Source organism: Hoplias malabaricus, chromosome 13 (assembly GCF_029633855.1).
Source record: "Hoplias malabaricus isolate fHopMal1 chromosome 13, fHopMal1.hap1, whole genome shotgun sequence".
Taxonomy (NCBI): domain Eukaryota; kingdom Metazoa; phylum Chordata; class Actinopteri; order Characiformes; family Erythrinidae; genus Hoplias; species Hoplias malabaricus.
The window spans coordinates 2,796,131-2,809,522 of record NC_089812.1 but is presented as its reverse complement, the minus strand read 5'-3'; the positions used below and the strand labels follow the sequence as shown (position 1 = coordinate 2,809,522).

General features: G+C 43.5%; 1 protein-coding gene across 2 annotated transcripts; it reads right to left on the bottom strand.

The window, feature by feature from the left end:
• Positions 1–1,298: 1,298 nt before the first annotated feature.
• LOC136664542 (catenin beta-1-like) lies at positions 1,299–12,558 on the bottom strand. 2 transcript variants are annotated; one of them, XM_066641763.1, is made up of 16 exons: positions 12,320–12,558; positions 7,983–8,032; positions 7,513–7,737; positions 7,031–7,284; positions 6,634–6,872; positions 6,299–6,500; positions 5,898–6,042; positions 5,644–5,747; positions 5,223–5,561; positions 4,923–5,081; positions 4,627–4,746; positions 4,073–4,223; positions 3,523–3,644; positions 3,360–3,420; positions 2,994–3,196; positions 1,299–2,237 (listed from the first exon to the last, which is right to left on the bottom strand). In XM_066641763.1, the coding sequence occupies exons 2-15, from the start codon at positions 7,993–7,995 to the stop codon at positions 3,012–3,014; spliced, it is 2,319 nt and encodes a 772-aa protein (XP_066497860.1). In that variant the 5' UTR covers positions 7,996–8,032; positions 12,320–12,558; the 3' UTR covers positions 1,299–2,237; positions 2,994–3,011. The 2 variants fall into 2 exon arrangements, with proteins under 2 accessions (XP_066497860.1, XP_066497861.1); XM_066641764.1 differs by having other exon boundaries at positions 1,299–2,234.
• Positions 12,559–13,392: the final 834 nt, after the last annotated feature.

Here is a 13,392-nt window from a genome sequence, read left to right as displayed (position 1 = left end):
TTACAGAGAAGGTTATCGACCAATAACGGTAGCTCTACAGTCAGACCGTCCAATCAGAAGATTTTAGGCTACTTCACCACGCCCCCTTCTCACTCAAGCGAACCAACGAAGTAGGGGAGGGCGGGACTAGTTTGTGAACGAAACTTCTCGAAGTTCTCTGTAAGCTCTAGAAAAAACATCCCGGACGTTTGTGAAATTCCGCCCGGACATTTTTTTAATCTAAAAAAGAGGACATGTCCGGGTAAAAGAGGACGTCTGGACACCCTAGCCATAACACAGTCGTGTCATGGATACTGTGGGCTAGCATAACTTGGAAGGATATTTCACTGTGATCTCTGTTTTTTTTGGTTGTGTTCAGCTCTTGGTTCAGTAATTAGAAACTAGCAGCCAGCTTATGGCAATACCACTCTCACAATAACAGATCTTGGCTGATCTCTGAAGCTAAGTAGCTTATAATCTGGTTAATCCTTTGAGAGGAGACTACCTAGAGACCCTAGGTCTTATAAGATTTTCCCGTAGACTGCTACTTTGAAGGTAGTGATCATAGACGTCTATGAATGAAAGCAGAAGAAAACTAGAAGCCTTAAAGTTGCAACTCTTTCCCAGACCCTCACACTAAGCAAAGGTGACTGGTTCAGTGATTAGAAATAGAACACACTTGCCAACGAGCCTTATTTATGGCAATACGACTTTCACAATACCTGATCCTGGGTGATGTCTGAGGCCAAGGAAGAGTCTACCCTGCTAAACCCTTGGATGGCAGAACACAGAGGGAACCTAGGTTTTTTATAAGATTTTCTTAGAGGTATTTTAAAGAGAGTAGCCTTGGAAGTTTATGAACAAATGTAGAGAGAAAGAAACACTCTGGGAATTTATTTAATTTTTAAATGGAGCACTTTAAAGTTTAAGCTTCACGGTAGAAAGTTTTTTTGTTCAGAAATTTGAAAGGCTCTTCCACAGCCAGCAGGTGGCACATTCAACCACACCTCACTCAGAATACCTGATCAGAGCTGAGCTCTGAAGCCCAGCAGGGTTGGGCCTACGTTGATATACTCTCACATTAAAGAAAAAAAGGAGGGAGAGAGAATGACAGAAAAACTTTCCTGAATTGTGTGGTTTAGAGATCAATGAGCTCAGCTTTTTAAGAGACATGAAGGGAGTTGTTCTGCGACAGCTCAGGAACACAGTTTCATTTCACACTCAAACACCAACCCTTTCCAGACTGATCTCTGAATTCAAAAGCCGTTTTTCTTCAAGTTCAAAGCAGAGCTAAACCAGTTAGAATAAAGCTGAGAGACACGGTGGAATAAAAGTCTTTTATTGTTGAACCGTGATCCCAAAATAAGCCAACGAAACCAACATTAACTCTTCTTCAATAGATACGAGCTTAGTATAACAGACTTTTAACCCCCTCTCTCTCTCTTTGGAAGAGTTTACACTGAAAACAGCTCCTCCACTTGCTTTAAAATAGTTTAATAAGAATGCATATACTCCCCACCCTCCCCCCAGAGAATTGCTGATTGTATAAAAAAAGCTACACATTGTTACATGTTCAGTCGATTATATAAGAACAGTTAGTGTTCGACACTGTTACTGAGAAAGATTCAGAAACTAAGAGAAAACTCCACTAAAACAAAACACTACAAAGACGTTTAAAAATGGAATAAAATTACTGCTGAAACAGAAGTGACGTTAATTCAGACTAGAACTCAAACCAAGCTAGAGGTCAGTACCAAAATCTTAAAAAAATACGTATAAAATAAAAGAAACGATGTATGAAATAAAAAGACGGCTAAACATTTAGAATTCCATCTTTAGACTTTCCTCTGGTTTCACTCAAAGAGCATCCACTCCTGAAATCCAGCCACTTCGCCCGCTCCACCACGCACAGAAAAACAAAAACTCTGAAGAGGAGGGTGGGGGAGGATTGACTTCCGCTACTCTTCCTCCTGGAGAAACTCCCACCTTTCCCCAAAAACTGTGCATATGTACGTGTAAAGGTGTGTGTGTGTGTTTGGGGGATGTGTGTGTGTGTGTTTGTCAGGCACTTTCCTTTTACTCAACCCTTGCTGCAAACTTCCTTTTCTCCACAAAAAAAAAAAAAAAAAAAAGATACAAACAAAATAAAAATTCACTTAGCAAAACATTCACTCATCTATCCATCCATCCATCCATCCATTCATCTTCTGTAACCGCTTCATTGTGGTCAGGGCCGCGGTGGTCCGACAGAACAGCTGCTGAGAGGGAAATATACATTTTGTTAAAATCACACATTGGTACAACAAGAATATGAAGAAGTGTGAAGGAGAGTGCAGAGACAGAATGAAGGGTGGTGGGGTGCGTGTGAACGGTGGAGAGAGTAGACAGGGCAAAGTGTGGTGTAAGGGGTGCAGAGTGTGTGTGTTTGAATGATGAATCCCTTTTCACCTCTTAGCTTTACCCCATCCGTTTTCCTACGTGGATCTATACCCTTCAAACGGTGCAAGGCGGCTGTGCGAGTGATTAAAAAAATGTCAGTAGTTTTTTCTTTAAAATGAACCAATTTTTTCCCTCAATTTACTGTGGTTTCTATGTTTTATTACCGTTTACTTCATGTTATACGTTAAAACTAACCAAAATTCTTAGCTAGTAAGTTTAGTTCCACATTAAAGTGGTGAAGCTATTACACTGTAGCACCTGTGGCTACTGCTATATTTAAGGTGGAGATGGAAGGTTTGAACAAAAAGCTGCCAAATAAACAGCTGAATTCAGCTCTATATCAGAGTTAGGAGTGGGTGAAAGAACAGGATTGTTAAACGCTTTTGATGCCTTCAATTTAACTGTGTTTAAGTGCTGCTCTTTGTTCTGATGGTGCACCTGAATGGGTTCCATTTTGTAGGGGAAGGTTTAACCGCTATAAATTGTGCTCCAAAAGGCAAGATGACACACGAAAAACAAGGGGTAGGGGTAAAATTAAGAAGTGGGATTCACTAAATAAATGAAAAAGTCCTGACCTCCTTTTATCCCAGAGCTTAGAGGTCTGTGTCGAACCAGGCAAGCTGATTTGAGTCAGTGGAAGGAAGGCCATCCATCAGGTCCTGAGCATGTCCCAGGTCTGGAAGCCCATCTACTGGGAACTCTGCACCATGTTCCAGCATCCCGTCCATCCCCAAACCGTCCTGACCATAACCAGAGTGGAAGGAGCGGAAACTCGGGTCTGAAAACAGAGCCAATAATCAACTGCTGCAGTAAATCCAGAAAAAACACCACCCAAATGGGACGCAGAACAATCATCAGCTTCACCATTATCAGTGTAAAGAATCTAAGAGAAAACTGAGAACTCACAGCTTTTTATTTCATCATATTAAAGCCATTCTTACCATCTGTTCGGAAAGCAACAGGTTCTCCCTGAGCGCCGATATCCAGTCCCATCTCTGCAGTCTACACACACACAAAGTAAACACGGTGAACACCCCTACACCCTGCTCATAAAATACTCACTCATAACTAGACCCGTGTGGGTAGACGCGAGTGCTTATTTACCTCATTCCAGCTCATGGGTTCTGTTCTGAACAGGGAGCTGGTGAGTTCCACAGACAGACGTTTCTTGTAGTCCTGAGGTTTATCCTCAGACATCCGGAATAATACGGCGGCCGCATATGTTGCTGCAGAGGAGAGAAGCATTAGAGTTCATCAACACCTATAACAGTTAGGAGCAGCTCACTTAATACCTTTAGCCTATGAATCCTGAGCTGATAAGACAGACAGCACTAGACAGCTTCACAAAATATTTCAAGCCGAATCCATTGTTAAGCAGGACAGGCTTTTCCACAGTCAATTTTCACATCACCGTTTTATTTGAATATAACTTTCAAATATTTGACTAACCTTCCCTGTGCCCACTGGTAATTACTCTGCATTTTAACTGCTCAAAATATTTACTATTAAACAAGCGAAGCATGGTTTATTACTAAAAAGGGTTCTCCCTAAACTCACTGAAGGGTACACTGCACTGAGCACTAATAAAGCTGACAGTGCCAGTGACCATTTCCTTCAAACTGAGAGCGTTGATGTAAACAGAGCAGACACTGACCGACTCCCTCATTCCTGGAGTGGAGGAGTTCAGTGAGTGGCGCAGTCGCTCCCTCTGCCTCGATTGCCTCTGCTGCTTCTTTATCCTGTGCCAGCTCACACAGCACTCCTGCAGCCACTCGCTGAATATTCTCTATAGGAGAGTACAGCAACTACACATAGCCAGAGAGAGAGAGGAGAGGGGAGATAGAAAAGAGAAAGACAGAGACAGAGGAGAGAGTGAGAGAAAGAGGAGAGAGAGAGAGAGAGAGAGAGAGAGAGAGAGAGACACAGACGGAGAGGAGAGAAAGAGAGAGGAGAGGGAGAGAGAGAGAGAGAGAGGAGAGGGAGAGACAGACAGACAGAGGGAGAGAGAGAGAGAGAGAGAGAGACAGACAGGAGAGGAGAGAGAGACAGACAGGAGAGGGGAGAGAGAAAGAGACAGAGAGGGAGAAAGGAGAGAAAGAGGAGAGAGAGAAAGAGACAGACAGACAGAGTGTTAAATGTTAATCAAACAAGCTGAACAGTTATTGGCGGTGAAGTGCTGAGAGAAGGATCTGTGAATGTGAGTTGTACCTGAACAAACAGTGGGACGGTGTTGAGTCCTCGAATAACAATTCTGTTGTGAACATCTCTGGCTAGAATGTGTAGTGCACCAGTGCAGCCCTCCACAATCTCCTCCATCCGGACCCCCTCCTTTAACACACAAACACAAGATTTCAGCCGTGATATCGACTGGCACCACACTGGACACTTCAGCTCTTAATGGATCTCCTCATGTCTTAATCTTGCTTGGAATAATTTCAATTACCCCATCATTAGCTTTTTAAAAGACTTTTTAATTAGACTTTAAAAAAGGTTTAATGTCTCACTACAAACTGTTGTTGTGTTCCTCCCATTGAGGTGCGTCTCTGAGTGTCCTGATGAGCTCTGACCAGCAGCTGAACAAGACGAGGAATAGCACCCTGCTCTCGGAGTGGCGCGTGATTGGCTGGACACAACGCCAAGTTACGGATTAGACCCACGGTGGCCTGGACATCAGATTAACACGCACAGACGCTTGTTAATATCCAAAAACATCAAAGACCGTACAACACAGACAACATAAAGGTTAAAATCACACACCCCTTCAACACAAAAATTATTCACAGCTGCTCTTCCTGTGCTTATACCTTAATGAGAGGCCAGTGTGAGGGTGGGTGCAGCAGTTTGACCACAACAGGCAGGCCATAGTGCAGCCGCACAGCATTCTGGGCCATCTCTGCATCCTGGTGTCTTGAGGTTAGGTGACGCAGGGCACAGACAGCCGGCTCTGTGATGTCCTCTCTGTCCCCAGCTCTCAGCACTGTCCGAACCAGGGCCTCGATGCCTCCGACCTGGCACACCATCATCTTGTTCTTGTAGTTGTTGCAGGTGAGATTGGACAGAATTCCAGCGGCACAGGTCACAACGTTGATATCATCAGATCCCAGCAGCTGCACCAGAGTCCCCAGCAGTCCCTCCATGCCCTCCTGCACACACACACACAGTTTTAACACTTCCTTTTATATTTCTTATTATGTTTTATTGGTGTGTGTGTGTGTGTGTCTATACCTGCTTGGTTGCAGCATCTGACAGGTTTCTGAGGGTCCAGAGACAGTTCTGTACGAGACGCTGGCTGGGATCAGTGAGATGAAGCCCCAGTGCTTGCATTCCTCCTAAAAAACACATCACAAGTTTGGTTTACAGTGCTCCAGGTGTGTGGTCTGCAGGACAAATGCAGCTGCTGCTTAATGCTGAGCCACAAACTGACAACGTTTGATAATGTGTTTAAATAAATAAATGAAATAAAAACATTAAAAACACACCAGCCTCCACGATGGCGGGTTTGTTGCTTGAGCAGACAGACAGCACTTTGAGGACACGGCTGGTGGTCCACAGCAGTTTCTCGTAGGTGTAAGTTCTCATGATATTCACCAGAGCCTGAGGGCCACCGCTTGCCAGGATTATCAACTAAACACAACAACACACTTTTACAAACTCAGAAAACACAAAACACCTGGTCAAACAGCTGTTTTAAAATCAAACCATAATCATTTAGATTTTGCCAAAACATCTACCATATCCACGTTTTTGGGGATGGCTCATCGTGTTATTTAGGTCAGCTTAAATTCAAGGGAGAAATGTTTAAAAAGTTTGCATATCATTCAAACTCAGAGGTTACATTTTAATATGAAAATAGCATACCGTTCAGCCCCAGGAAACTTACCTTGCTCTCCTGGTTGCCGTAGGCCAGAATCTGCAGGCAATCTGTGGTGATGGCAAGGAATTTAACATTGGTTTTGTTCAGAAGAGCAACCATCTTCTGAAGACCTCCAGCCAGACGGACGGCCATCTTGGCCCCTTCCTGGTGCAGGAGAAGGTTGTGAAGAGTCGTGATGGCGTAAAACAAAACACTGTCCACCGGAGACCTGCCACACAGACACACGCGCTCAGACAAAAAGGCAAAGCCGTCTCCATGGCGATGAACCGAGACCTGATTTTAAGGGCTCTGTAAGGAATTCGTTTCGAAAGGTTTGAGCACAATTCTGAAGCGGTTCTCACCCCAGCATTTTGACGAGGGCAGGGATTCCTCCGGATTTGAAGATGGCAAGGAGTCCCTCTCTGTGGTGTGAGAGGTTGTGCAGGGTTCCAGCTGTGCAGCGTGCAGTCTCCACGTCGTTGGTGTTCTGCATGGTTCTAACAACGGCAGAAACCATCTGCGGAGAATGCATGATAGCATGGCGCGAAGCCTCTTTCTTCGAGAGCTGGTGCACCATCACAGACGCCTTGTTCACCACCACCTTTAGAAGTGACAATCAGCAAATTATCAGGGTTAGGAGATGGACAAAAAACTAAAATACCCACATCAAGCAGAACTACAGACCGACAGCACACCTATCTATCAAAAGAGCAGAGAACTGACTACACAGTATTTAGACATTCTGACTCTCAAAATCACCTGGTCTTCATCATTGAGGAGCTTGGTGAGCTCTGGAATGGCTCTGGTGGCCAGCTCAGCGTCGTCCTGATAGTTGATGAGGTTGACGACGGCATGTTTGAGCATCTGTGAGGGTTCAGCCAGTCTCTGTACATTGGTGGGATTTGCGGAGTCAAATTGTGTGGAAGGAATCTGCATTCCTTCGTCCAGAGTCTCAGGAAACATTGCTGCTCGAACTCGCTGAGCACGTGTCATCGCATACTGCCCGTCCATGTCTACACAGAATCAAAATAATTCCTCTCAGTTTGATCTGCTGTAAAATGTGTGTTATCTTTTGAGGACATGGAAAAATCAACAAAAATATGTAGTGAGCAAAAAGACAAATCTCTGGAGTAGAGTACACCCCCACCCAGGGATTAAGGCCATTAACTATGGACAGTGTGCTGGAGTATGCTGTGGATATTAGTGTAAATGACTTATCCTGTGCAGTTTAAGACCCGTACCTGCCACCTGCTCAGGAGTGAAGGGCTGACCGAAGCCTTGCTCCCACTCATACAGAACCTGGTTATCCAAGTCGTCCTCCTCCGGATTCCCCTTTCCTGAGAGGGACGGTGCGGTTGTGGTGGCTCCAGAGTGAATCCCTGAGTCCAGGTAAGACTGCTGCTGCCAGTGACTGACCGCAGCCTTTCGGTCCTGCTCCATTGCCATGTCCAGCTCCATTAGATCAGCTACAGTTAGGGGATAAATATACGTCACTTTGGGGATAAACTCTAAGAAGCCAGCCTCCACCACTGCATAAACAGGTTGGAGAGAATGTCCCTGTCCACATTCACATGAACACTATATAATCTCACTGTGCTTCGACAATTCATTCTTTCTCAATACAGCCTACAGTTTGCATGGAGTGGTGGAGGGCTACCTTTGTTTTCTCTATAATTAGTGTTTTCCTGGTCTGCAGTGGACTTGTACTTACACTGGGAAGCCATAGCGCTGCTGAGCCCTCAGTCTGAACTATATCTAAACCTGTGGAAGAAGAAAAAACAGAAAAACCGTTCATGAACATGAAGAAAAGTCAACAATTCAGGAGCACAAAAGCTGCACTGGGGAACTTTGGCAAAGCTGTGGGAGAGGAGAGATACTGCCTCTTACAATCTGCTGTAATCTGATATCCAACTCTCCATTCCTTTCAGACAACAGCTGTGTCTGTGAGACACTCTACAGAGTCACAGAGCCTCCAGCGGTGTGTGTGTTCTCGGGGAAACTCCCTGCATTCAAAGAGCAGGGTCTCTCTCTCTCTCCCCCTCTCTCTCTCTCTAAAGTGAGTCATCCTGGCACTGCTAATAAAAACATTCCTGGGGGTTAGTCAACTTCATTCATCAAAACTAGATGGAGATGAAAAGCAACATCAACCATTTGGATAAAGAAAAAAAAATATGATTTAAAGTCAGGAGACTTAAGACAGAGTATTAACACTGACTGCTCACTGAACAGATCTTTTAACAGCCCATTACACTGACCATGACTAGTGTTTTTATTAAACCAAGGATAAAGCCTGAAGCCCCACTCAGGTATTACTCAAGGTCAACTTGTTTTACAGCAACAACGAAGACTTTCAAATGCCATACATTTACCGCACTCCACCACAGCTCGGCCTGGGACAGGGATTCATTTGGAATGTTTCATCTTCTTAAAAACCTGGATAACTTCCAAATCAACCTTAACACAATACAGCAAAAGTACCGCGATGGAAGACAAAGGTTTTCAGCTGAGTTTGGCTGGAGTGCAAAATTCAGTGAATCAGTGATGACGCTACAGGTGCTGGAAGGGGATTTTTGGTGTTAAATGGCAGGTTAACAACAGACGAATATTTGAGACGCGCTACAAAGCTTGGACAAAAGAGCACAAGACTAACACACAACCAAAAGTCAGGGATGTGCCAATTCACTCCAAATTTCAACCTGTCTAACGTATACAAATGATTCAATGGCAGACAGACACATCTAGGAATATACTTTTCCCACAGAACTACTTTAAACACAAGAAACGGTCATTGCTAACCAGGTGTTCCTCTGCACAATCTGGCAACGCACTTCACTGTTCATCACATCAAACCTTTGGCAGGTTTTCCAGGGTCCATTTGCACTTTGGTGCATTTTACAACACCACACTCAAAAACACATCTCTGTGAAATTATTTTGGAGCTTGCCGTCAACAGAAAAAAAAACGAAAACAAAAAAACCCTGCGGCTTATTTAACTACGTTAACGGACGTGAACACTGCACTTCTCCAGAATGTGAGAGGATGTGGACAAACCCAGGAAAACGGAAATCAGTAACACAGAGGTACGGCTTCCTGCACCCAGCAAAAAGGGGGGGCTAAATATGTGAAACACTCAGACTTTTGTACCTCCCCCACCTGAAGAGTTGAGTACATACAAAGCATGGCTCCTCATCGGTTTTTCCATTCGTACGAACAAGAAAAACAAAACAAAACAAAAAAAGGTGACAGAGGAAAGTTAACTTTCAACACACGCTGGTCCCAACCAAGCTTTTAGAATCTCATTCAGCTTCAACATTAACACGTTAATTCAAATCTAAATTCCTAACACGGGTTCTGAAGAGGGAACACTGACTTGTGTTGAGGCAATGGCAAGTCTCCTGTGTTTACTTCAGCAAAAGCCAAATCCTACAGTTTAATTAAATCAGGACCACCCTATGTACTACACACATCACTCTTAGCTGCAGTAGTGTTTTTGTGCGAAGTTTTCTCCTCTGCGTTTCATTATTTAAACACTCGTTTTGTGAAGCGAGTAATTGATAAATAAAAGAACAGACGCTTCACTTTAACACGAGAGGAAAAACAACCTTTTTCAGATTCAGGTAATTACAGGAACCCACATCTATCAAAACATCCTGCACTCCACATCGGACATTCCACTGAGAGAGCGAGCGCGCGCATGCGAGGGTTTTACAGTGCAGCTCTTGAAACGTAGGCCGACACTAACCCAGACAGACGGACTCTAAAAGGAGGAGGTGGAGGAGGAGGAGTGTGGCTCTGTGAAGTTCTGCCAGAGTAAATAAATTAGTTTTTATAGCGAGGGGCCAGAGCTGAGTGCAAACAGAGGCAGCTTCTGAAAACTCAGGGTTTTCTACATCACAGACCGGCCTGCAGTTCATTAGCGCTCAAAGCGAAGAAGCGAGGTCTTTTACACCAACTGCTGACGTTAATGAAACCTGCAGCTAATCAGAGTCAAGCGTGGGGACCCTTTTGCAATCATGCTCTAATTATTTCACTTGTCCTGAAATGTCTTAATATATTTCAGCTTTCCTACAGTCATCATCTTGAACTCTGAATTAAAACCGTACTGAACCTGAAAGCACTGCGACAACTAAAATAAAGGCAAATCCATCTTTATTCTTTTCAGTTTCCAGCATTTAATCTAAAGGCTACATTCTCCAACCATCGCTTCTGTGGAAAAACGACCTTCTGCTCCATGATGTCTTTATAAAGGAGATGTTGCAGCACCACTTATGGAGGATAAACATGTTTCTAACATTCAGTATGTGGACTGCATAAAGCCCGAGTAAAGCATAAAGCTTCAGCACGTCAGGATTTGCAGTCCTCCACCTCTGAAAGCCTCCACTGTTTCAGGAGTAAACACCAGCTGCTGTTTGCCGTGAATCTGACCAGGTTTTTAAACAGCAGCAAAACTCAGATTCAGAGAGAGAGAATAAAGGACTGACTTAGTATCAGATTTTCTAAACACATCCTCAACATGAGCAAGACGGCTCCGGTATAATACAGGCCTATTACAGGAGAACTGGGAGAGAGAAAATTAAATGGACCGAGAGCCATATAATTAAGTTCTTAAGACAGCTTCCTAAACTCATATTAAACCTAAATCTAGATTAAAATCCTGTTAACTGAGTATGGATTTTGTTTTAGACTAAACTACAATGCAAATCATGAATCACAATTCTTTTAGGTTGAGGCTAAATCCGTCTCATGGCTACGTTCACTGAGAAGAAAGGAAAACTGCAGTGAGAAAAAGCCCAGGTGACTTGTTTCTCCATTTCAGTTTTATCCAGAAGCCTGTTCTCGCTCGGAAACGAGAAACACATAAAAGTGTTAGAGACGGAGAGAACAAAGCTGAACTGAAAAAAAAAAACCTTAAAACCAGGTCCTGTTCATAAATAAATACTGCGCTAATCTGTTTCCACCTGGGTTTCCGCTGTCGTCAAGGAACGTGTGTTTTGGGGCTTTCCACCACATTTCGTTTATAACATTTTTATCTAAAGTGCTCATTTTGTGCCAAACTCTTCAGTTTTAAGCCAAACATTCAGACTGATATTAACACCTGGGTTATAAACCTGCTCTGATCTCTTAAGAAAATGAAGCGATGGTTTGGTTAAACTGCTGAAAGAAGCCTATGAAAAAAGACTGGGAGGGGGACGGGTACAGTTCTGGGGTCAGGGCCCATGGTCCGTTCTGGGATAAAGGAGGTCAGGGTCAAGGATATGTTCCAGGACAAGGGGGGGGGGGGGTAAACTGGGGACAGGGGGTCAGTTGTCAGATAGGGGGAGGACAGAGGGAACAGGACCTGTTGTGGATTAAAAGGGAGCCAGGGCCAATTCCTGGATAAACTGAGACAGGGTCAGTCCTTACCTGAATACCACCTTAAAAGCCACAACTGAAAATCTCAGGACTTTCGCAGCATTTAAGGTGGAACTGAAAATTCTACTTAAAGGCTAACATTAACTAAATAATATTATCTATACACCCAGTAAACTGTTCACACAACCGTTCAAACAGCACTATTTCAATCCGGATTAAACCCATCTCATTTTTATCAATAGTTTTGATTAAATTTTCAGTCAACGGTAACACAATCAACGCCTGCTGGTTCAAGCCGCCCTCACACCTCGTCTCTGCCGCTGTAAACATCTCCAGAAACAGCTTACAGATGTATTCAGAAGGAGAGAAAGACCGTTCTTACCACAGCACGTATCTGCCGCTGTAATACCTTCAGAAACAGACGTTTACACAGGTTTAAATAGAACAAGGGAACATCGTTTTAACCCCAGCACATCTACGTTAACCTTAATGTAACTGACGCCGCCTCAGCCACTGCAGCGACCGACACTCGGCCAAAACACTCACACCCGCACGAACCTTCGGGCCGATTTCAACAGCGCACGTAGCTGAACCCTCAAAGATAAACAATGTCCTACAAAGCTGTGATTAAACATAAACATCACAGAAATACAGGGTTTCGGATTTCTCATTCAGAGTAAACAGGTTTAAACTCACCGTGAATTGATCAGACACTCCGTGTTTACAGCGAACAGCGGAGAAAACAGAGAAATAAAGCGGGCTACAAGGATGGCCGTATAAAATGTTAAATATTTAAAGTCGCGAATGTTTAAAACAGCTAAATTTTAAAGGAGCAAGTGTTTAAAAGTGTAAATTCTTAAAGGAGTAAGTATTCCAGAGCCACCCGCATCAGAGCCGGAATTAAAATGGCGGAGCACTGAGGACTCTCACTCCCAGAACACGCTCCATGTATTCCTCCGCGCACATTAAAACCTAGACACACATGAAAGCAAAGAGTGTTTAAGATGACTTTAAACTGCAGCTTTAGTTATCCAGCTGTCTGGGGGATTTTGCTCTGTGGAACCCACTGCTCTCGGACTATGTACAGTCCCGCTGTCGGAGATGATGGAGGATGGTTTGAGCGGAATGCCGCGGAGGGATATAGCAGATGTGCGCAGGGAGAGGTACATTCATTAGTTTGGAATTTGAGGAGGATTCTGGGAGAGCGATCCACAGGGTTTATAAAATAACATAAAATATAATGAAAACTCACAAAAATGGAATAAAATTACCCATAGCTACACAGATGTCAACTTTTCAAACTAAAGGTGTGTGAAATCAAAATAGTTTCAGACAAATATGCTGTTAAAAAACAAATATTCTTTAAAAATGTGTTATTTAACAAAATGGAGAGATAAAATAAATGAAAAATTACGTGCATTCTAGGCTAAAAACCTGTACAACTTGCCATTTTCTTGGCAAAATACACTAAATACAGTAATTTACAGAGCAGTTTTTAATTGTGTTTTGTGGGTGGAGCTAAATAGTGGCAAAATAATAATATTAGCCTAGTGGTGTTTACTGCAGGAAAATGGGGTCATTAGGAGACAAAAGACAAAAGACACATTCTCCTACACCAGAGGTTCCTAGACTTTTTCTACACTTTTTCTGTACCACTCTGACACAGGTACACATTCACATCCAAATAATGTATTCATTCATTGTCTATAACTCTTATCCAGTTCAGGGTCGCGGTGGGTCCAGAGCCTACCTGGAATCATTGGGTTCAA